General features: G+C 40.2%; 1 protein-coding gene across 4 annotated transcripts in view; it reads left to right on the top strand.

Moving 5' to 3' along the window:
• lrmda (leucine rich melanocyte differentiation associated) overlaps positions 1 to 25,396 on the top strand; it is a 204,719-nt gene that overhangs the window by 166,176 nt on the left and 13,147 nt on the right. For 3 of the 4 annotated variants that reach the window (XM_040139947.1, XM_040139942.1, XM_040139945.1), the window contains exon 6: positions 12,358 to 12,442. In XM_040139947.1, the coding sequence (XP_039995881.1) occupies positions 12,358 to 12,442 (85 nt within the window). Of the gene's footprint in view, positions 1 to 3,435; positions 3,966 to 12,357; positions 12,443 to 25,396 lie in introns of those variants that run through there. The other variant, XM_040139944.1, reaches the window with a different exon arrangement.

A 25,396-nucleotide genomic window follows, 5' to 3' on the forward strand; every position in this document is an offset into this window, starting at 1 on the left:
TGGCTCTCATTGGCTGTGATGACGGCATCTGATGGAATGTGTTTACATATCAGGCTAGTGGCTTGATATGTAAATGTGGCGCGTTGAAAAGGCTACAAGGAGATATGGTTCATTGTTAGGTCTTCACAGTCTGTGTTCCCTTTTATGTAAAGCACAATTGTATCCACTGAGTGAGCATCTTGTAAACCGCCCGTTGCCTTTGGTAGGTTAAACCCACAAAGGAGACCCATGCTTTGGAAGATATGCATGTTTTATAGGGTAATTGGCATCTTTGCTTTGGTCTGCTTTCTTTGTTGTCGACACATAGCAGCTGACACCATTTACATTTACTACAATTAAATGAAAATACCCATAACACGTCTTATGAGTTCAGTTTTTTTGTCTTGTTTGCTTACTGTAGAAAATAGAAGAGGGCAATTTTATTCCTAGGAGTATTATCCTCATTTTCCATGAAGAAAATTTATTATATTTCCATGTTGATTTTTGGTTATTTAATGTTATTAAATCTCTAGTTGCATTTCCAGAATAATTAGCTATTGGTGATTTGGCATTTTTGATTTGGCAGCTTTTTCTGTCTGTAACCATCTATTCATCCTCGCTGTAAAAAGTAATTCACTGTGTATTCGAATAATGAATTGTTAGACCATTACACATGGCATTCTCTAGATTTCTAGTACATATCAGTCCTGACTCAGTGAAACCATATTGCACATAGAGAGCTCTGATATTTTCCGCCATCACCCAAAGATAGATGACTCCACTGAGGCCTTAATCTCATGTTAAAGATTTGTTGGCCTCTAGAAGTCAGACCTAGCATTGAGATGCCTCATCTGATTTATATTCAGTGGCATGGAAGGGGAGCCAAGTGCACTATCTGCAAAGCAGATGCTGCAGCAGTGCCCTTGTATAAGGCCTTATATTTCACCTGAAATAAAACCTCTGAGCAAGGTCGTGTCCTCAACCCCCTCTTCTCTGTCTTTCTCTTTTTCTTTCTGTGATTCTTCCGCCTTTTGACTTTTTGACTTTTTTTCACATTCCTAATAATCTTTCATGTAAATGATAACCTGACAAAAATATTACATCTGCAGTCTAATTGGGAAAATAGCACAGGAGATAGCATAGTACCCTAACCCTTGCAATGAGAGGTTTTAATTTCTTTCATGGCTGGATATGAGAGTGGAAAGCTAAGAGAGAAATAAGGTCCATAGCTGGCCAAAATCCTTATGAACACCGCCTTTAAAACCAAATTCTTGTCTGTCAGCCCCTATAAATTATGGGGCGGAGATTACAAAGCTACTGATACAATAAATTAAACTGATGGACAGAATTATGCCCAGTGCTTCCTGCTCTCCCCAATGACGCACACTAACTTAGCACTGCCTGACAATGAGTGTGATTTACCACCGAGCAAGAGCGGAGAAGGGAAAACATTCACAGGCAGAGGCATCCAGGCCTCACTCTGGCCCACAGCCTAGTGAATAAAACCCTGCTTTAATTCACCCACAAACGTGTCACCATTAAAAGACTAAGAATAGGGATTGCAGATCATAAATACTCTCTGATTTATTAGCTAACAACAAAGAGCATAAGCTCAGCCAAGGAGAGGGAGATTGTTTGACAGCATGTTGTCAAGGAGAGAAAGAGAGAGGAAAAACACACTCATTCTCTCGTTCTCAGCCACAGACACTCTTAGCTAAGTCTGACCAGGGATGTAGCCCAGCCCTATCTCCTGCAGCAGCATAGGAGCAGATGTGTCTGCTCTCTTCTCAATGTGTGACAGACAGAAAAGATAAACAGAGAGAAAAGCAGAGAGAGAGGAAGAGACAGAGGGAGGGAGGTAAAGAGAGCAGGAGCTGGCATGGCACTGGCTAATTTATCTCGCTGAGAGACAGATTAAAGAGAGAGGAGAGTGAAACAAAGTTCCACTGGCTTAATCAGCGGACAGCCTGCTAGCAGAAGACATGATAAATCAGAGCAGGCTCAGTCCAGGAGAAAGCCTTTGCTCTGGGAGGGAATGGGAGACATCCTCAGCCAAACAGCAGTATCTTTTACATGGACTGTTGTGAATAGCAGCTTGGGAACTTGCTATGTGTATACTTGCAATCGATACTCATCGCTATTGTTTGAACAAACATTGTTATACAGTAGCCCTCTGCTGTTAGCTTTGTTCCAACACTGTTATTTTTAGTAGTGGGTGAACAATCCTGCTTGGTGGTGTTGTGTAAACAGGACAAAGGGACATGAAGGGCCTTAAGTTTCCCCTTGGTTTTTTCTCTGCAACCGTGTCTTTCTTTAGCTTCTTGTCTGACAGGGGACTAACATAAGGGCCTAACCCAGGAACAGGAAAAGGGGCTTAGATATCCCTGTGTCATTAGTTCACTACGGGGTCATAGCTGGGCCACTCAGAGCATGATTACACCCCTTGATTTATCTGCTTTGGAGCCCAAACACAGATAAATCTCCGAGCTCATCCTGGCCGTGGGATCCTAGCCGTCTGATAAACGGCCCAAGCTGAATAAACAACCACCATCAACCCCCTACCCCACAACACCCAACCTCATACATTATGAATAATTCATTCAGATTGCGGCCTCCGTTAAATGCGTATATTTTGTATCTTAAATGGCAAAGGTGCTTCTATGATCTCTATCCAATCATTCTTGCATGTCTTTGATGAAATACTAGAGAGGCAGAGGTTGGCGGACATTTTGTTTTGTAGTTGTAAACTTTATTTCCTTGCCCCAGCTGTCGTCCTCTAACATTTTCGCATAAATATACTTTATGCAAATATGTCGTGGGCTAGGCTGCACCGCAGCTCCTGTGTAGATATTGGCCTGTCTGCGACTTTATGACAAAGTTTAAAATCATTCATTACTGTGACCCCTGCGGTAAATTCACTTAGTGGAAAATTGCCCCCGCTCTCCTGTTTGGTGTGTAAATGTGATCACGAGTGCATTTTTAACTTAATTAATTGGCCGTTTCTGTTGACAAGAAATTTATGCAGTAATAATTTGCTCGAAATAGATGCAGAGCGCAGGAAATGAGATATCCATCAGGGTGCTTGTGTTCCGCCAGCTGCACCGCGGCTAATATGAAAGTATTTCAGGCTGCTCAGACCCTGCTGTTTGCGCAGTCAAGATTATATATACCCACGATCCATTGCCTGCCTCAGAGGCGCTCATGGAGGTCTATGATAACAAAGACCATGTGATTTATGGCCTGCTGTGAAAGCAGAACTTGATGAGATTAAACAATTTCATAGCACGAGTGTTTCGCAGAGGGCCCTCTGATTTGTGGCAGCAACGCCGACAGTAAATCAGGTTTATATATCTGAAAGCATGCTCAGCAAAGAAGTGCAATTACTGTTTAAGACAGCTACTTTTTATTTAATTTTTATCCCTGGTTTGTCTTTTTTATTCCTGGCCTGTCACACAGCCACTCACCTTCATAAGCCCTTCTGAGGGAAGGATTGAAGAAGAGAGGAGGTGGGGAAGTCAAGGAGGGAAGGAGAGGAAGGCACGGCATGGCATGGGCCCTCTGCTATCTTTCCTCCACAGCTTTTAGAGTAACAACAACAACAACAACCAGGGGACAATGACGGCCACCAGCAGAACAACACGGGCATCCATAGAGCAGAGGAAAGCACTTCATTTTTAATGCAATGTTTGCCTGCTGCTCTGTCCCTGTCTGGGTAAATGAAGAAGGCAGAGTGTAATTAGAGAGCTGGGCTTTGCTCCGTGCCATAAAGATGACATGGTGTAATGATACAGCTTACAGGCCTGCAGAGGGTTCTGTCTCACGACGGAGGATCGGGGTCGTTTGCCTGTGACTTATGATAGGTGTGGAAGATGACAGTGTTATCATTGCGACGTGGAACATAGAGATGTGGATGGGGGAAATTTCTTGCAAAAGGCTGTCAGGGATTGGAGGCGAGTAGAGATGGATAGGAAGCATATTAATCATCTGTGTTTACCGGTTGTCATGTAATATTTTCAAATGGAAATAAAGAGGAATCTAATTTTCAATTGCCTGATTATCATTAATATGTTTTTTTTACTGTTGTTTATGTGTCTTGAAATACATTTGAATACCAGTTCAAAATTCCAAATAACACGCGTATGCACATCAAAATTACTTTAACATACTGAAAACTGGTATAAAAAACACAAACAGATAAGTAAAATTATTTTTTTAAATTTCATACCTCTGACTGTTTTGCATTGAGTTAAGGTCAGTGTTCCTTAATTTACATCACTGAGGTTGTGCTGTATTTACATCATACAAGTCTGCATCTGTACTAATCAACTAATCAGTTTGTGTTTGTGTGTGAATGTAAGTGAGCACGTAAGTACATGTGCATTAGTGTTTTATGCATTCAAATAATGTGAGAGGATATGTGTGCACTTTTTAATGCGAGTACATGCACACATGCAAATTTGTGTGTTTTGAAGTTGTGGTTAAATGTTCCATGGGTGTGTGTGTGTGTGTGTCTGTGTCCTTGGGTGAAGATGTGAGTTGTGCATCTGTCTGCATCATCCCATATCTTCCCAGAAAACATCAAGAGATCTCATTATTTCGACACATCTCAGTTTTTTTTCCTACTTTTTTTCTTCCCGTATGCCTTGAGTCAAAATTAGTTTTCATTCCCTCTGTGATCTTACTGACTGAAGCTGGCTCAAAGTAAAGAAAATCGCAGTCTTCATAGCGAGGCTGAGTCAAACACACACTTCACACAGCCGCAGTCTGAGTTAAGCATTGCTAAGTAACCTTCACATTTCACTCGTGTGAAGAGCTAATTTCCTTTAAGTTCACATGTCACTTTTTGTGGCTCTTTTTGTGGGTCCTCTTCAAATGTCTCTCGGCGTCTAATTGCATAGGAAACATTTTAGACAAGCCGGTGTGACAGGCCCGCTCCCAGAGTCTTCAATTATTAAACATCCTACACTCTAGAAAACAGCCCTGACGTTAGCTACAGCCCTTAATCGGAACAGAAAACCTCATGATATGTCACACTCCTGAGCTGCTGTGGTTTTGTGTATGTGTGTGTGTTTGTGTAGTTTTGGTTAAGCAAGGAAAGATGAAAATATTTCTTTTCACATCAGTTAAATAAGGCAAAACACAAAAAATTATTTTTGTCACAGGTAGATCAGAACATTCGTATCTTCCTTTTTTTTCTCTTGTTTTAGAGATAAAAGAAATTGTGTGTACTTAGGAAAATATATAAAACAATCAGTTATGTTTTTGTGTAAAAGTTTGAATAACACATTTAATCATTGTTTTAACTGAAATATTATTTTGAGTTGTTATTTTTTATTTTTTTTTAGTCTTTGTAACTTTGTAGCTTTAGAATCAGTAGCCATGGAAAGGTCACACTAGACCAAAATAAGAAATAGCCTCAAGCTAATTTAACTGCGTACCTGTAATGTAGGCTCACATTTCCACTTTAAATCACCTATACTTTATTCTGCAAGACACTCAAAGAAAAGGTCGAAGGACTTTTTTAAATTTCAACCTAAAAACAAACAAAGCCTTATTATCATCTCTGAGTCATCGCTATGGATGATTAACGTCCAGCAATACTCAACCTTTGCCTGTCTAACGCTTAGCCGTACACAAAACGGCGGTGTTCACTGTTGCTGGTTCGCTCCGTGTGCCCCGTGCCCCAAGCGAAACATCAGAACAGTTGCTCTTGTGATCAGTGGTCATATGATACATTTACTCAGAGCAAGTTCATTGGAGTAGAACTGGTAAATCATTAAACACACGCTCAGCAGTCTTCCTGCTGAGCAAAAGACTGCTGTACTACCCACAGTCACAGGCACCATTACATCAAACATTCTTCCCCCTGCCATTACCTAAGAAAACAGAATTAATACTTTTCATGCACACAAAAGCGATTTATAACACATTATAGTCTTTTCTCTGCTCCCCTAAGCCACCATCATTAAAGTCAGACATTTTAAAAAAAAAAAGAAAAGATTTTAATTAATACGTCAGTGTTGTACCTTTCACTATGCCAGTTGTGTTTGTTGCTGGTAAAATATGCATTTAAGCGATTTCACCTCAACCAAACTAAGTTTCTCTGGCTATATAGTAATATCTAAATATAATGTTTTGTATATTAGTACACCATAATATTAGGCTTCTATTTGAAAACACCCTGAGTTATGCAAAAAGGTTGTGTGTGTGCATATAAATTAAAGCTGGATTCAATCTCTGGTAGTGAATTAGAGCATTTCTCATTTCATCGTTCCCATTACATGCTGCAAGACACTGCAAGCTGGTGCTCCTTATTTGTTTTTCATTGTTTAATACTAAAAGTGTTGTATTGTTCGTAACCCTTAACTTCAGAAGTATGAGACATGAATCATAAAAAATTCTATCTAGTGAAGAGATAAACGTGTCATGCCAGCATTAAATGTTGACTCAAATAAGTTCACAAGTTGTGTTTCCTCTGATCTCTAACATGATCAGAAAGCAGCACCAGTTTACAGAGACAAGACGTGAAAAAAGTTCCATGCACAGACACAAAAGAAATATTTTGATATAGACCCAAAGAGAAAACATATCAAAAGACATTTTTATACATGTCTTTTGGAAGCACAAAAAGCAGAAACGGTGTCATGAGAAAACAAAACAGAAGGCTTGTTTCTTCCAACAATTGCTTTAAGCTACAAAAATCTCCTTGAGTCCCTAGCTTCCCCTCAATGTCAGCCCCCCTCCCCTCGCCCTTCCTCCCTCTCTCTCCTCTTCGTTTCTCTCTTTTCCCCTTTTCCCTCTCTAAGGCAGGACAGGACCCTCTTTGCACCCTGATACGTTGCGGGCTGATGCTTAGCAACAACATTCCTGTGCCCTAAGTAGCAGTAAGCCTCTGGCTGAACTCTTTGATGTGGCTGTCAGGCCACATTTATTTCCTTTTAGCACTTTGTCTACTTGTCCAGATGTATAAGGAGATAAAAAGCGCTGGTGTTTACACTGGTCTCCCTCTGTAGCGCGGCTGTAATTAGATTGTATTGCTGGTCAGTCTTAAGGAGGGAGGTGAGGTGAGGCAAGGCAGGAACCAGCTGTGTCAGGATGAGCTGGTAGGGTCGAGACCTCAGAGCCAGGCTGCAGTGTGTATAACATGGTCCAAAATAGTTTATATACTTTGGCACCCAACATCATAGTCACATTCTAGTGAAATCTATCTAGATCAGTCAGCGTAATGTACTGTAGTATAACACACAGCAAGCTACAGCCAAGCTTGCAAAACTTTGTAAACTTTATTGCAGTTGCATCGGAAAAATACCTAGATATGCATCAACCTTCCCCGACTCACTTTTTGGTATCTCACATTTTCAGAAACCCCACTGTGGAGGTGGTTATGTCCTCCACGTGGCTCTCTTTGTGATTTGCTTTTCTTGTCTTTCCATCCCTCCCTCGTCCCTCTCTTCCAGCTCCCCTCTCTCATGGTGATATGTTGGAAGTAATAATCACTATTGCCTCTGGGTTTATCAGCATTTATTCGCATAACAACACAGAAAAGGAGAAGACAGACAGCACTGGTTTGATGCATTATCCTGTACGGGAATCATCTTTCATAATGACATCCAACAGAGCTTCCTCTCTCTGCCACCACCCATTTTTCTGTCTCTCTCTCACAGACATATACACACTTTATTCATTTCTCTCTCTCTCTTTCCACTCCCCTATGTCCACCCTTTATTATCACGGAATCCATGGTGCTCTCCAGCCTGTAAATTTGTGCCACATTATCATAAGCTGTGGCGATAACTCACATTGCACAGAGACAATAATGATGTGAACACTCAGCATATGCCCCGGGCCCAGCAAATTAAAACAATGCTCAGCTTGATGAGCAGACTAATCTGGACAGCAGAGAGACTGAGAGAGCGGGAGAGACGAAACAGGGGGTTCAGGAGCATCTTAAATAGACGACACAGCAGCACCTCCCTCTGTCCAGTGTAGGTACAACCAGAGAAAACAAGAGAGGGACACAGAGGGAGAAAGAAAGGATACAGAAAGGGGGGAATAAACAGTAGGAGCATAGATGTAGTGCTTGTTTTGAAAACATGAAAGGGATATGATATGTGAGTACATCATGAGATGAACATTGGTTTTATTTTAGTTTTTTCGTCATTCTAGACCTCTGGGAGCTGATATTTGTATGAACAAGCACTGTGCTCAGCAAATATAAAGCCTCTACATTCTGCCATTAAAGCAGGAAAGGAGGAACTCGTTTCACTTTTATTATTTGAGGCCCTACAAGGTCCAAGGAGTAATCATACAGTGTCATGTGTCTATTCAGCGTCCCCAACAATGTATTATCTAGTTATTATCTAGTAGTTAAACTCCTATTCTAAAAATTCACAACATAAATGTCAGCAAAATCAAATAGGCCTGTCATGCATGTATTAGTGGTTGTAATGTTTTGAAAGTGAGGACTGGTCTTATAGCTGGTCTGTAAACACTGATCCAAGACTTGCCTCACCCCTTTGGATTTTGATTGTTTCTATAAAGTATTAAAATAATAAAAGTCTTCATTCCATTAGTCATCTTAAAGCAAGTACAAAAGAGATAATCCTAATGTTCTCCTTCATTTGTTCCACATGCTTTCTCATCACAAGCATTGCTGCTTTCTCTTCTTCTGGACGGGTCATTGACTAAAGTGAAAGAGTGCAGATGTGGAGGGGTATTGAGGACGGTCTGAGAGGAAAGAAGGGAGGATCAGGACATTGGGAAGCAAGCTGATTGATGTTCTGTGGGTGGGGTAAAATGGTTATGCTGGATAGGGCAGGAAGTGACAACCACAGATGGTGAATGGGTTGGGTGTTTGATCAGCAGGCATAGTACTGAGGAAGTGAAGTGATGGCATCATGCATTGCATATGGACTGGGTGGGCGGTGATACTCAAAGCAAGGTGAATGATGTCCCGTAGGACCAAATCCAGGGTGTGGAGGCAGCCAAAGGCTCTATCCAGTATCAAGCTTGCCCCAGCAGTCCTCCCTCTCCTTCTTCTCCTCCAACAACCCCCTAACATAGTTTGTGGGTGGTGCTGTTAATAATGTGGCAACTAGGAAGATTAATTGCAGGCAAGCAGCAGGATTAGAAGGGGCTTTTTGGGGGGCCAAGCAGGCCTGAAGAGGCCCAGGCTTGTGATCTTTCAAGCAGGCCAGGAAATGAGGCAAGCAGGAGCGCAACTCTACGGTGGCTCAGAAGAGCGTGGAGGATAATCAAATAGAGAGGGTTCACTATTCCTTTTTTAATGCTCGAGTTGCTCTGTCAGTTCATAATAATTGTCAAAAACTGACTCTTTGTGTGTTTGTTATGACAGTCAATATCAATTATAACCTCAAAAGCAAATTGCAAAATACAAATTAATGGAGTAGAGAGAGTTATTTGTAGATAGGATGGGTGGTCATAATTGTGGTTCAGGATCTCTCATTGGCCCATTTCAGTATCCCATTTGGAGATACTCAGATTAAAAAAATATTTGATTTTCATCAAACGGGGGTAGCAGTTTTTACTGAGTACAGTATGTTCTAATTTTGGGTTTTTTTACTTCTTGCATTACATATTTCATACAAGTACAGCTTATAAGCAGGGAGTGATGTTTGATATTTTTAACAGGTTTTAGCCACTCCAGAGGCTGAGAGCAGCAGGTTTGCTGTCAAAACAATATTTCTATTCCAAGCTGTTTCTTTCAAAAGCGTGTTCCTTCAGCATATACTGTTAGGCCCATAAATATTTGCACAGTCACACAATTTTCTGAATTTTGCCTGTTTATATCACCACAATGGATATTAAAACAAAGCCATCAAGATGTGATTGAAGTTCAAGCACATCTTTTTAACAAAAATGTCACATTAACCGTTTAGGAATTACAGCCATTTACATAGTCCCTCATTTTCAGAGGCTATAAAGTAAGTTTATTTATTATAAATATTATTAATTATATTATAATATAATATAATTATAAATATAAGGATTATTTTTAAAACTTGGATGAAAAACCTTTGCAGTCTATGACTGCCTGAAGTCTGGAACCCATGGACATGCTGAGTTTCCTCCCTTGAGATGCTTTGTCAGGCCTTTACTGCAGCCACCTTCAGTTGCTGCTTGTTTGTGGGTCTTTCTGCCCTCAGTTTTGTCTTCCGTAAGTGAAAAGCATGCTCAATTGGGTTAAGGTAAGGTGAATGATTTGGCAGAATATTTCATTTCTTTGCCTCGGGTTGCTATGTTTTGGGTCATTATCCATCTGTACTGTGAAGCACTATCCTATCAGTTTTGCAGCATTTGGCTGAATCTGAGCAGATAGTCTAGCCCTATACACTTCAGAATTCATCCTGCTACTTCTATCAGCAGTCACGTCATCAATAAACACCAGTGACCCAGTTCCAGTGGCGGCCATACATGCCCATGCCAAAACACTGCTTCTACCATGTTTGACAGTTATGTGCTATGCTTTGGATCATGAGCCGTTCCTTTCCTTCTCCATACTCTTCTCTTCCATTCATTCTGGTACATGCCAATCTTGGTTTCATCTGTCCAAAGAATCTTGTTTCAGAACTGGGCGGCCTCTTTAGATGTTTTCTGGCAAAGTCTAATTGGGCCTTTCTGTTCTTGAGTGTTAGTAGTGGTTTGCACCTTGTGGTAAATCCTCTGTTTTTACCTTCATGAAGGCGTCATGACCTGGCTAGATGGTGTGAAGGTTTTTTTTTCACCAAGCAAAGAATTCTGCGATTATCCACTTTAGTTGTCTTCCATGGTCTTCCAGGCCTTTTGGTGTTACTGATCTCGCCAGTGCATTCATTCTTTTTGAGAATGTACCAAATTGTTGATTTGGCCACTCAGTTTCTGCCAACTTTCTGATAGGTTTGTTTTGTTTTTTCATCATAATAATGGCCTCCTTCAATTACATTTACACCTCTCTGGACCGCATATTGAGAATTCCCATGAACAGCTACCAAATGCAGGTTCAACACCTCGAATCAACTCCAGACCTTTTATATGCTCAATTTGTCAAGAAATAACAAGGAAACAGGCCACACCTGGCCATGAAACTGATTACCCTTAGAAAATGTGGTACTAAGTATAAAAATGGCTATAATTCCTAAACGGTTAATGCGATATTTTTTTTAAACCCCTTGAATTAAAGCTGAGTCTACGCTTCAACCACAACTTGATGGCTTTGTTTCAAATCCATTGTGGTGGTATACACAGGCAAAATTTGGAAAATTGTGTCACTGTCTAAATACTTATGGACCAAACTGTATGTAGTAAGGTCTCAGAATTGGCTCATTTTGCCATTTTTCTTGGTGTAATATGAGACACATGCTGGCCAGACCTTAATGCCTTTCAGAGATTCTATCTGAAAGCATATTATGTGTTCATTTTCAATTCACTGTGCTCTCTCTGCCCATGAAGAATATTGTTCCATTTAACAGTGCAGACCATTCCATTTCTCAAGGTTATGCATGGGCATGTAGAGGAACAACAATAAAAGTGGGAAAAATGCTGTTCCAAACCATCTCTAATATGTATTTGTCAGTTCAGTCTCTCGCTATGATTAAAAGCCCAGTGAATTCCTTCCTGCTGGAAAGGAAAGTATTTCTGCAAAGGCATCAGATATCGCTGTGTCATGATAAACTGCCTGCTCTGCTAGCTAAAAGGCTAAAGGAAGGAAGAGGATGTTTAGGACCTTGAAAGTGTATGGAAGAACAACAACACAAGAAAGTCTTGACCTGTTTGGGAGCATGCTCTGAGATTCAGGCCTCTTTGTTCTCTTCGCCTTAGAGCAGTATTTGTCACACTTGTTTAACCTGAACCTCAGACTTTTTACAATCAGTAGCTCATAATAGTTGCACAGCCAGGTATCTATGCACATCTCACCTTTCAGTTATGTGACATTAAATAAGATAGCCAGTTAAACAGAGATTAGTATTTAAATTGCAAATTGTGTTTCCTTTGTTAAAAACCAGTGTAGAGGTCATTTCGTGCCATTTGTCAGACTTCCCTTACATAGCTGCACTATGTTTGACTGTTAAGAGTGACTAACATCTACCCTTTAGTTGACCACTGCAGGAGGTCATGGCTGAGTGAAGGTTAAGACTTCTCCTCCCTAACCAGGTTGTAGATCAGACCATCAAAGCCAGAACTGATACAGGAGAAGTAATAAAACATGACCTGCCCCATTATGTCATAAAACTGGAGCAGCGTTTCCAACATTTCCTGTACCAATCCCAAAGGATTTATGACACTCACAGTCAGCTGCAGGGATGTTTGTCATTTTAAAACTTGTCACACCTTTTTTTTCCTCAGAATTTTAATTTTATTTGTATGTCTTATTTCTACTAGCCACCTAATGAGGCTGGATCTGTGAGTCACCCACTGCCCTACACTCCTCTACCCCGAGGGTCCAGAGATGCTAAGAACCACAAAGGTAAGTAAAATAGAAAAGCCTTTGCACTTCATAATCTTCTCACCCCGTTGGTTTGTACATCTGTACAGATATTCTCAAAATAAACAAGAAGCAACACAATATATCATCACACTTTCAGTCGAAACCTAGGCCCATGGATTATGTAAATACAAGTCATAACCCTAACATCTGCAGAGAGTGGGAATCTATTGAACTTGTGAGTTGAAGTTATGTTATCTATTCTTACTGATCTCATCTCATCTGTATGATGTGTTGATAGTGGGGATAAATCTGAGTAATCTAGGTTAACTCTGATCTGAATGTATGCGTGGGAGCACACAGTACATATACAAGATGAGGCATCCTTGATCTGTTGATACTAGACATTGATTAGGCCTCATATTGACCCAATCTAGTCAGTTGATGTAATTGTGTAGCAACTTCTTCACATCAAACATTGCACTCTAGGAGGAATTCATCACATTCATTAAAAAGATACAGTGTTCTAAATTAATTGTGAAGGCCACCTACCGCATTAGTAGCAGATTCTCAGCTGAGATTTTAGTAAAAAGCCCTGGCACTCCATTTTATTATACCTTTTGTGTCTTTGGACTACCAAAATGCATTTTATTGGCTATCTTAAGAATTAGAATTGCATTAAAAATAAAGCTAACAAAGATTATTTCACTCATGAAACAGTTCACCAAATTTCACATATTACCAAATCGGTAGAGCCTTTTAACATACTATCTTGCAAAACTAAATTCATTAAGCAGGGTGCTCTATTTAAAATTGCTTGATATCTCGAGTCTGTTTTGACTCAAATGTGCACTTTATAGTGTAACTAGGCTTCTTTTACCCTGACTGACTGAGTTGGGCTTGTGGAGTGGCTCAAACCTGAATTGACAGTGTATCTGAAGTCAGGCTTTTCACAATAAGCCCCACTTTTCTCATGCTCAGTCCTGAAATAAATGGCCAAACCCCCAAACGGTTCTTATGGATGTGACATTGATTACTGTCTTCACAATGCAGAACAGTTAGGTTGGATGGGGTGACCGCCACTGTGATAATTGAACCAGTCATCAATGAGCACCTCCACTGTATATCCAGTGGTGTAGACCCCTGGCCCACAGACCTCCGTTAATGGTGCCAAGGACAGATCTATGTCATGAAAGCCTGGATAGTGGCAACTCTCACTGAATGTAAGGACAGGAAGAGCCCCGTGCTTTGTCAAAATCAGACCTAGCTAAGAACAGTCCATTTAAAGGTGAGGGGATCTGACACATGAAATATCTTCTCCTCCCTCTAAGATCTGAGCAGCAGTGACAGTCTCCATTTGTTATTTTTATGAAGCCGCGCTGCAGTCTTAGATAACACAGCCCTCATCTTCGCCCTTCATGTCCTCTTCATGTCTCTGCCTTCAGCCTCTACCCCTGCTTTTTGTTTTTGTTTTTTCTTTTATTTATACTTCTTAAACATACTTGAGTTTTCTATACGTGCTGGAGACAGTCACAGCAACTCCTCATTCACAGAGAACAAAGCTGTGGCAAAGCAGTGCTACAACAAACAAATTTTTTCAGACATTAATTCCAAACATCGGAGTGTTTACTGAGTTAAATTCAGGATGTAAACAATAGGAGTGAAACAATAGGCTGCACGATTTTGTGTGGCTCAATGCAACAGTCTCGCTTCAGTATGCATGGTAAATTTAAACAATTCACAACACGTTTTGTTCAACATGCGCTCTAACAGTGAAGTGTTTTGGTGATACTATATATCCTGTTTTTGTTATGACAACTGCTTGTTTTTGCTGTACTGTAAAGTACAGCTTTTGTTTTGTGCTATTGTTGAGCGTTGAGAAAACCCACTCAAAGCTCGAAAATATATTGAATTATGACATAATATATAAAACCAGACCATAGTGAATCGTTACACCCTTAGTACATGGCTAATGCATTTTTGAGTACACATTATATAGTATGTGATTGTGACAATACTTGTTGTAAGGGTTAATGAAGTGGCCTTTTTTAATTGGGGTACAAGGGATGGTGTATAGTTTTATCCTGACTCCTGCGGTAGAAGGCAGATCAGCAGCAGTTCTGACATAGCCCTGTCGGCTGCAAAGAAAGAACCTCCCTTTTCCCCCTTTCAGCCCTCTGCACCCACCCTCTCCAACATGTCACCTGTGTGAAAGCCCCAGAGCCTGGGTGCCAGAGGTAATTACAGCAGCTAGGAGCTCCCATAGGAGGGCAGTGCTGGCAGGTCACTGCTCCGGGAGTGAACAATGGAAACCAAGGACAGAACTCCAGGATAAGTTTCTGTCTTGGTAGGTGGGGGAGTCAACCTGGAGGACATAGAGCGAAAACAAGAGCAGGAGGGAGAAGAGGGAGGAAAGCGGAAAGAGGTGCTGTTGTGGTAGTGAAATCTAAATCAAGATTCCATAGACCCGATCTGACAACAGATAGATAGACCGAACCAGAGGGGAAGATAAAGGAGAGAGGAATAGACAGTAAGAGGACCAGCATTAAACAGTGAAAGAAGATGAGACCTAAAAATAAGAGAGAGCTAGACAAAGACAAAGTGAAGGAGGGTGGTGGGGGCTCCACTGTGTCTTGGTGAAGGCGTGACACAGAGTCGAGTGGAGTATATAGTCTGGCAGAGGGGCCTGAGGATCCTCCAGTACTGTCACCTTGGCTCTAACTCTCAGTGCTGGTCCAGTGTCAACTCAACTCTAAATCGAAAAGTCCAAAATGGAGTCCTGGCCTAAAGTACTGTGTGTTTTGATGAAGACTGCCTATATCACACTATTAAGCCACAACCAATGACATATTGCAGTCTCATGCATTACCATGACAATTTATCCTTTCAGCATGCTAAACAGTGTGCTGGGTTATTTATTGCCAGCTTGTCATTTTCTTAGGATGACACATTTTGAAGTGAGATTCGCAAGTTTATTTCATAGATCTAATTATAACTGTAGTTCAGAAGTATGTAAAAAAAAAAAAAAGAAAAGATGCTTCAGACTTGATTGATATATCCATGTGTGCACAGAGGACATTTTAATGAAATACCTTTCATTTTCTCTGTATATTTCAATAAATATGCCTGGCACTAGTAACAAGCATCAGATTAAATTTGAGTAGGCCATCCCTCAGCAGTGACAGCCGTAAATGAAAGGGATATCTTTGTACAAGCAGAGTAAACAGACAAGGAAGAATGCTTGAAATCTGCCTTACAGTTTGAGCCCTGGGCCCTTTTAATGTTGTTGTTCTGGGCCTGCTTCCAGCTACTTTGTATGTATGTATCTTAAATGGTGCACAACTGTTATTAAAATCCCAGGAGGAAAGCAGCCTTCAAAGAAAAGAAAAAAAACCTCCTCCCTCCTGACGACACCCATGGGGCGCCACACATTTGTTTGGCGGTTCGCTTTCATTACACGTTGGGGTTAGCTGCACTGCAACTCTTACTACACTCCCGCTAGCTCCCTCAATCCTCCCCCAAAATGGAGCAATGGGAACAGATCCAAACTAAGAGTAAACTGTTTTACAGTTGCTGCACAACAAATAAGCAAACATCTGGAAGCATTGAGAGCGGCCCATTAGAAGGGCTCTGGGCTTTGCCAAAAAGGGGTAAATGATGAGGAATGGGCTGTCGAGAGGCTGGTGGAGACAGGGGAGAGGCCAGATGACGGAGCTGTGGGTGCTAAGCACTGTCTTTTAGAGCTCAGCTGGGCTCAGAGAGATCTACACCTGCTGCTATCTCCTCCTCCCCTCCTCTCCTCCAAAAGACATCTGGATGTGATACATGACTAATGAATGACTACACTGCAAGTGTTGAAACTTAGCTGTTGTCGTTATGATGGGGAAGGTTGTTGGTTTGACTGATGACTTAATGTTCTTTGCACAATGCACTTAGCAAAACTAAAAGTGAGTTTGACGGCTTTAAAAATGTTAATGCGTCAAAACAGATATACAGTTCCCCAATGTCTGTTTATTGTTGCTTGTATAATAACCAGAGCTGATTTTATTATTTATAATTGCATGGTTCAGATGCTGTTGTGAATATGATTATTAACTTTTTCATGAAGCCCTGTTATTTTAAGTGAACACATGTGCTATTGGTTATGGATATCTTTGGTAAATTAATTGCTACATTACCTCAGACATCTGTTTCTTTGCTCCCGAGTTGTTTTCCGTGCTTATCTTGAGTGATGCCTCAGTTCTGTTTGATGTCAGTCTGTAGTTAGAATGAAAACTCTCATCTTTCGGCTGATAATCTTCCCATTCTGCTTTGGACTGCCTTGGCATGTTCCATGAGCATGGAAATTTCCTCTCTGGAAGTCGGTGAGAAAAGACAGAGCACCTTTGACGTTTCCCATCAGACACATGTACGTGCTCTGCAAGACATTTCACTCAGCCTCGTAATGATTATACCAGCAGGATCTGTCCCCTGATAAACATCACTCTTAAACACAAAGACTTGCACTGGCCCGCACACAACTAAAATGAGGCATATGGAAAGGGCAGAGTGTAAGCTTTTCCTTCTCTTTGTCCAGAATACCCCTTGGCAGAGCTGCTTTCTGTAAACCTTAATAATAAACTATATACAATACGTGTGTTCAACATTGAGAAATGACAGATGAAATATTGTCACAGAGAATGATATATACAGATCTCCCTGCCAGCTATACACCATGAGCTTGTGTTAAGTGAGCCTCTGCACCAAACTCTATGAGGTGAATTGAGAAAGTAAAGACATGGCTTTCTTCCCAGGTACTGAGTTAATAAAAATGTTTCCCAAGCACTTGTCACTGCATGGAGGTTTTATTTCTTTGCAGTGTTTGCCAGTTTGTGAGCTGATGAGGTGTTTAAGATCAGTTTCTGATGACTGAGTGTCTTGCTGCCCTCTCCGATATTGTCCTGTAAATCACAATACAACCGCAGAAATTTAAACCTCAAAAAGATGTCTTTTTTTTTGTTTGCATTAACATACACACTTTCCTCCGAAGGGCACTACTTAGACATTTTTCCAGGGTTTAAATTAATGTATTTCAGTGGTGGAAAGTAACAATATACATGTACTCGAGTACTGTACTTACAATTTGATGTACAAACATAGCTTATCTAAACATAAGATAAGCTCATAGAATATGAAACATAGTTCTAGATCTAACTACCCAAAGTATTTAAAACTGGCCTCAGTTTTACAATATGAAAATGCTGCTTACATGTCATTGCATCAGTAATAATATTCCAATAAGATGACCTAACTGCATGATAAGTACTTTTACTTTTGAGACTTTAAGGTCCTTTGCAGCAGTTTTAGATATTTCCCTATCCTCTGAGTAAGCATGGTTTGTTAAAGTATTATACAGAGATCCCTGTTCAATCATTTGGCTTTTTTTTTTTTTTTTTTTTGGGGGGATTATGTTGTTGTGTGTGGGTGCAAGTGTAGACAGTGCCCACACCTGTACATGAGGTGTGTGTAATGTACTCATTACAGACAAAAACAGGACACTAAATGCTACCTGTTCCATAATACATTTTTGTAAGCCAGACTTGTATTGAATGAACAAGAACCTCAAAATTCAGTAACAGTCACATCGATCCATTCTTTGGTGAGGTAGCTCCTACTGCATGTCACAGCACATCACAGTGGTATATACTCCTGGTGTATGAGGACAGGCTCTATTTCCTTTATCGGAGTCAGATGATGTGATATTATTCCTCCGTGGAATGGATTGGCTCAGCAACATGGATATCCATTAAAGCCAGCCTATGGAGATGGATGAAGGGAGAAGGGACGAGGCAAACTGGGCCTGCAATCCTTCACCGCAGCTGCACATAAAACTGCGCTGTCCGCATCCAAAGTGATGAGAGCTCATTTTTGGAGGCAGCCCTGTCCTTGTTATTACTAGCCCTGGAAATCACCTCTACGTTTTCTCCTTCAGTAGCAGTCTAGATTAAAATGCCAGGATAACCTCCTCAACTTACATGACAGGCTTAACTGCCAAACCCTGACATGCCACCTCTAAACTGCTTTGAGAAAGCTGCCTTCCACCAAGTGTCATTATCTCTCCGTTATCCGATGACGTTCCTCTCACAGTGTGTGAATAATTCTGTTTGTGCTGGGTTTGGGGAAATTTCAGTGACACTATTGTTTTTACCTTGCCGTTTGATGTTGCTGAGAGAGTCTCCTGATTGTCTTGAGTTCCTAAAGTGATGTTGGACGTATACAGCAAAAACTTAAACCAGAAAGATAGCACCGTCAGCTTCTGAGTTATTTTCCAAGATATTTGTTTGTTAGTTCTTCTGACTGTTGGTATAAAAGTAAATATTTTCTTCTGTGATATTCTGCCTTGATAAGGGACAAGTTAAAAGTATGTTGTAATTGTTTCAAATGAAGTGATCAAAGCAATTTCATTACGATGCCACAAAGAGTTCACAGATCAAATGAGACATCTTCTCTCTGAACATTATTAATCTAAAGTCATTGTACAAACTAATGCAATATGATGAACATTTAGCATTTTGAACACTGAGCCTGAAAGCTTACATTCATGCTTTTGAACTCCTCCATCCATCACCACTGAAATATGATGATTACAAACTTTGGACCACTTTTCTCAGCAGCAGGAAAATATTTAGCCTCCTAAATCTTTACCGTCCGTGACCATTGCAGACAAACCTTTGTTATTTATGACGATACAAACCCAAATGGACTCACCCATTAAAACTTGCTCCGGCACAAACAGACATAAGTTTGAAGCAATATCTTGGCTGCTTCTCCAATCGTGTCAGACCGTTAGACAAGGACTAGACTTTCTGCCAAGCAGGCTCAGCCCTCTTGGAAAAACATACCGCTGGTGCTCTGGACCTTGGTCTACTTCCCACTTGCACTGGTCATTCTCAGGAAAGTAGCAGAACATAAATCACCCAAAATGGATTGGTCTTACTGCTAGAATCAGCTCTAATATTCTGGTATTGCTAATGCAGCTACAGTATTATTCGTTCCCACCATGATTTGTAGTTGTGGTTTGGGGACAACTGAGATGCGGTTTGTGCTTTCCAGTCGTACTTTCAGTCTGAAGTTGGAGCAGGTTTTTTGTAGCCTTCGTGGTTTCCAAAGGTGGGAGTCCATCATAGTAATTTAGGATAGGGGTTAGCTGCCAGATGGTTTTGGATATTTTTACAGCAGGATGGATGTTGGGTTCACAAGTTTTCTTCTGTGTCAGTACCCCTTGAAACAAATTGCTTGGTGGCCAGGCAGAGTCGGTCTGTGTGAGGGGGCTAGCTACCCTTCATTCTGATGAATAGCTGCTAACATGCTGGCAGATGCTGGACAACTTGTCACGCTAAAGGGGACAGGATCAGACCATATTAATTCACTGTAGCTTTGTAATTATTGTATATTACCAAGGATGTTTACACAGATACAAAATGTCTCATATTTTACATTATGTGATTCAGTGAGTTAACAGAATTAGACACAGTACTTGTTAAATATATTTGTCTTGTTTTATGTAGGATCATATATCTTAATCAGGGTGTTTTTAATAAATTATATTTTGAGTAAGCTTTAGATCGTAATTCTAGGGTAACTTATCTCACACAGTAATCATTCAAGATGAAAACATGCCTTAATGCTAGTCTGGTTAATGGCTCCAACAAATTAGACTTCACTTCACTCGGTGGCTAGTTTATCATGCTATGTGACAACACATGCTGTATGGCTTAACAGCTGTGCTACATCACTGAACCTTTCTGTCAGGCATGATCGTAACAGAGCTATACATGCCATGGAATCACTAATATGCAGTGAGAAAAGGGGCCAATAGTGATAATTTACTCAGCAACATAAAGTGGGATCCAGAGTCCTTTTAGAGGACAGGCTCCAAGTGGTAATGACACACTGAAACAACTACCTTCCCTGGTTAACCATGTAGTACAATATTAAGATAAACATACAGGTGAATGTGTTTGTATAGACAGACATGAACACATGCGTCCACGTATGCATGCCACGTGGAACCACTTCTTATCTATAAATAGCATCACACTGAGAAAAGGTTTATGCCACAGTTTGTAGAAACTCATTATAGAGTCATAGATGCAAGATTCATGTGCCAAAGCTGTGATGATGACATACTAAGGTCTGCTGTTTTTACATAGACTTATCAAAGACACCATTTAGTGTTTTTGAATTAGACGATATCTTCACACTGTGATGACTATCTGCTTAGTAATGACAGCACACATCTGCTTTGGAAAAATAAGCAACTCCAGATCCTGGATCAGAATTTAACATACATTCAAGAATTATAAAAATAAAAATAAGACCCTAGTCTTATTTTAGCCTGTAAACAAACCAACAGTTTAGCCAGCTAATCTAAACCACCTTTTCTGGAGATAAAACCAAAATTGAACTTTCCCAAAATGTTGGTCATTGTTAACATTAACATTAACAACACTGTACAGGAAAGCCAAGCCAAGTATGGTAGGTGAATTCTGAACCAGGAATCAGTCTTTTAACTGTAATGGATGTCTACAACGGGTACTTTGGTTCATCATTTTACTGGCTGCTCTCATTTTTCCCTCCAAATAAGTTTGGGTAACCTGGAGGTTTTTTTTCTAGACCTGGTTGAAATTCTGACTGCTCGTGTTTCTTGCCCTATCTGACTTCTTTTTGGCATTGTTGCAGCATTCCCAGGGCCCAATGTGCTGGATTTTTCTTTGATATTGCTTCACTCTTTTAAAGAACAGTTGAAATTAGGATACTTGGAAAATTTCCTGAGGGCCTTGATAAGCTCTATAAATATTTTCTCGAGTGAGTTTGACAACACATAGTATCAAACCAGAAGTTATTTTTTCAAGGTAACAATGCAAATCTGCAGATGTTTCTAAATTACTACAATGTGGGCCTATTTACTAATATATGAACATGTCAAGAGTATAGTGCAAACATGCAAAGTGGGCATGACTGCAGGCAGTGTTACTCTAGAATATTGTGGGTCCTGAAATATCATACACACACACAAACACTGACACACTCATTCCCAGGTACCCTCAATGCTCCAAAGCTATTGTGGTGGAAAGAGCTGAACCCATCTGTCAATTACGGTAAGCTCCATTGGGCCATTGTCTAAACAGTTTTCTCACTCACTGGTGAATCCAGTGATTTATTGTCAACTGCCTCGGCATCAATATACAATTGGGAGACACTAAGCTGTGATGTCTGAACACAAACTATTGTCAGAGTTTCAGCATAGCTCACATTAAGTGCCATTTAGATTATTCATTGCATCAGGCTGTGTGAAAGCCTCGTTTGAAATTGCTGCATGTAAAGAGAAGTGAAGGCCATTATCCCATAGGCTGGGATTCCAGTGCTATGGATCTGAGCTTCTGTTTACTGCAAATTCACTATTCAAGTAAATGAACAGTGTCCGAGCTCAACCAAATGCAGAATCAATGTCGCAAATTTTGTGGGTCAGCCTGTCTTGCCATGCCTTAAAGTCCATAAGGTCAACTGGATAGGAGTGTCAGGGCTGTTTTTTGAACTGACATGAATTTTAGCTCCATTAAAATATAATGGAGAGCCTTGTTTACAGGAGGTTATGAGTCTTTTATGGTTTGTATTGGCATCAACATTCCAGCTCAACCAGAATGAAATGATCGAGGTCACTGAAATGCTAGTAAGTCCAAAAGATACTTCTAATCTGTCACTTTGATTTGCTGATTAAGTCACTTTAAACATGATAATATGAGTGGACAAGTTATTTCACCATTATAATTTGATCGTAGATAGTTCCTGGCATGTATTGTCGCTGCAGCGCAAACTGATTGGATTGACTGAGTCATTTTTGGTCAAACACATGAATTATCCCAGATTGTTGGGATTCAAAAGCCTGTTTGTTTCATTTCTCTCCCTCAGGACAAACATGCATTCAAAACTAAACCCTCAGAATTGGCAGCCATCAAACCATATTATATTTGTTCAAAAAGATGTAATTCCTTGATTATACCTTTGTATAATGCGGTATTTGTTGAGCACATGTGATGAGTGTTATGTGCTGCTGTAATTCATGCTTCATAAAAAATGCAAGGGAACATAAGGACTCAGTACAGTAAAATTTCCATTAAGAAACTGAGAGATTGAAAACCTTGAAAAACAATTATTTTACTGCAAATAAATAGAAATTTTCCATTTTGTGGAGTGTCTAGTGCCCGGAGAGCCTTGAAAGAAAGATTAAATATGTCTCTCCATTTGACACCATTAACAAGTGTTAACACATGACCTTTGGTAGCTCTGCACCATTTTAGGCATCTTTTGCGGCTGCAAATCTGAGCTAAGGATTCGGACAGTTTGATAACAGAGATAGGGGAAGAGGGCATAAAGTTGGATAAAGTGAAATGAACATGTTCTCATGTCTGGGGGTGCCATTTCTTGTTTGCACACTGTGACCCTGAGATGCAGTGTCTCAGGGCTAGCCAACTGTTTTTGTGCCCTTTGTAGTTCTGGCTAAAATAACAAACTTGGTTCTATTTTTTTCTCCTTTGAATTGTACTTTCATGGTCAAGAAAAATATATTTTGAAGTAAATACATTGTTGTGTAAGAGTACACCCACTGTAGAATATGTTGTACCATCATCCGTGTTATTGTTTTGCTTTATGTAGCAGGCAGTAGATGTTAATAGCAGAGCTGAAAGGATGATATTAAGATAACCTTGGGAGAGAAATGATAACACAGCCATGGGCATCTGTCCTTCCTGCCATCACTAACCCACTGTGACGTTTTGGCCGAGGAACGGCTCAAGCTACAGCAATGACAGTTTATTTGCACTTTTTATACAGTACTTGAAAGGATGCAACTGCTTTTTCGTTATTGTACACTTTTAGAAATTGCCCTGCTGGTCATCTTGTATTTTGATATGCTGTTAGCCATTAGACTATGGTGAGGTAATCCTGACAAATACAATGAACAAATCAAGGATATTAGTGCTCTGATGTGCAGTCGATAATATTTGGCTTCATTAATTTCTATGCCCTGAGATGACATCCAGCCCCTATTAGGTTTGAAATCTCATCCCCTTCTCCTCTATACCTCAGCTGTGGCTCAACCAAGCAGCCAAGCAGATAATACGCTCTGAGCTCTGAAACATGTACCATTATAATTAGCTTTGTCAGGTCCTAGCCCCTACAACCCTCATGCAGATAATATGATAATATGTCTTCATAACCGCCTGACCTTACATGCTCAATATTTCTCCCCTTATGAAGATTACATGTCAATAAAGTAATTGAGTCCTGGGGTGTGTGGCAAGTGAAGATTTAGGTTATTGGACTTTTCAGGGTAGTGATGTATGAGCGTTATTATTCCACCTGTCAGGAGATGTGCAGGGGGCTGAGGACAGTCCGAGAGTGTCAGGGGGAAAGGAGAAGAGAGGGGCAGGGGAGAGAAAGAGAGAGAGAGACAGAGATAAGGGAGAGGAGAAAGAGAGGGGAAAGAGCAGAAAGAAATGAAGTGGGCCAAAGAGAGACACGGTAAAGGGAGAGTGAGGGAGACGGAAATGAAGAGAGAAGGAGGGAGGACTGGGGAGAGCAGAAGCGGCGAGATCATTTCTTACAAGGAGGGACCGATCCACACTTAATCATTCCCTCATACTTTCATCTCGCTGTCCCCTCCCTCACTCTCTGCATATGAACAGGGGATATGTCATATTAATTAAGAGGAGTAGAGTTTCAGTGGAGCCATCCGTCTGAACGGGGCACAGGGGAGGCCAGAGGGGCATGAAATATTCCACACAACACAAACCTATCATCACCTCTGCCACACACCTGATTGGCTACTGTGGGTTCATCAGTTTAAATTCTGGCAGAAAATGACGGCATGTAATTTGACACAACCATAATTTTGAGCAGCATGTGATGTCACCAACAATAAATTTTTTATTTCTTCAACCTTATATTTACAGTATTTATTGGTTTAAATGTGAATGCATGCTCACTTTTGTAATTGTTATAGCAATTACATTGCTTTAAGGACTTTTTCTACAAATCATTTAGAACTATTTATAAGGCTCAGCTAAAATATAGTAATTAAAAAAATTATATTGTATATTAATAAGACCTGTACACATTACTCAACATTTCTGTAAATGTGCCATTGTTAGCCAATTGGCAAATTTTCAACTGCATTCCTTTGAGTATCTATCTATCTATATATATCTCTATATATATAAATCTATATATATGTATACATAAAATACACATACAAACACACACACACACACACACACACACACACACACACACACATATATATATATATATGTGTGTGTATGTTTACAATTTCCAAATGCTCCACCATGTTTTTTTTTTTATTAAAAAGAAACCAAACTTGGGTTGAGTCTTAAATACTAGACATTAACTATCATATCACCTTACTCTAAAGATTTGAAGACAAAATCTTTATTTCCAGATGACCATTTTAGCTTACCACAGTACAAGACACACTTATGTTTAGGTAGGTAAAAAAAAATGGCATAAATAGATTTTGCTTGGCTTGACCACCGAGTAGCAACCACACAGTATAGACAGAAATGTTCCTCAGTATCCTGTTTCACAACATAAAGGTAGAATCCCTGACCTCGACTGTGCACAGATGTAGTGATCTATACTTGATTCTTTTCTTTTTTCTTGCCACATATAAAGACAAATTGTGCTAAATGCCATATGTCAAGGTACCATTTTATCCATCATAATTTGACTGTCAGTGCTAGAGACAGAGGAAATGGGATGTGAAAATGAGTGTGGTCGATTGAGGTCCAACAATGAAGGTTATGCACATTTTCAGCTGTGAGAGAGATAGAAGCAAGGGACACACAGAGGCAGGGTGGGAGAGCAATATTAAAGGATATTTGACCATGTCCTTTTGGATTAGACCTGGAGATTGATATCTTCCAGTCAGATGAAGCT

This window comes from Xiphias gladius, chromosome 11 (assembly GCF_016859285.1).
Source record: "Xiphias gladius isolate SHS-SW01 ecotype Sanya breed wild chromosome 11, ASM1685928v1, whole genome shotgun sequence".
NCBI classification, from domain to species: domain Eukaryota; kingdom Metazoa; phylum Chordata; class Actinopteri; order Istiophoriformes; family Xiphiidae; genus Xiphias; species Xiphias gladius.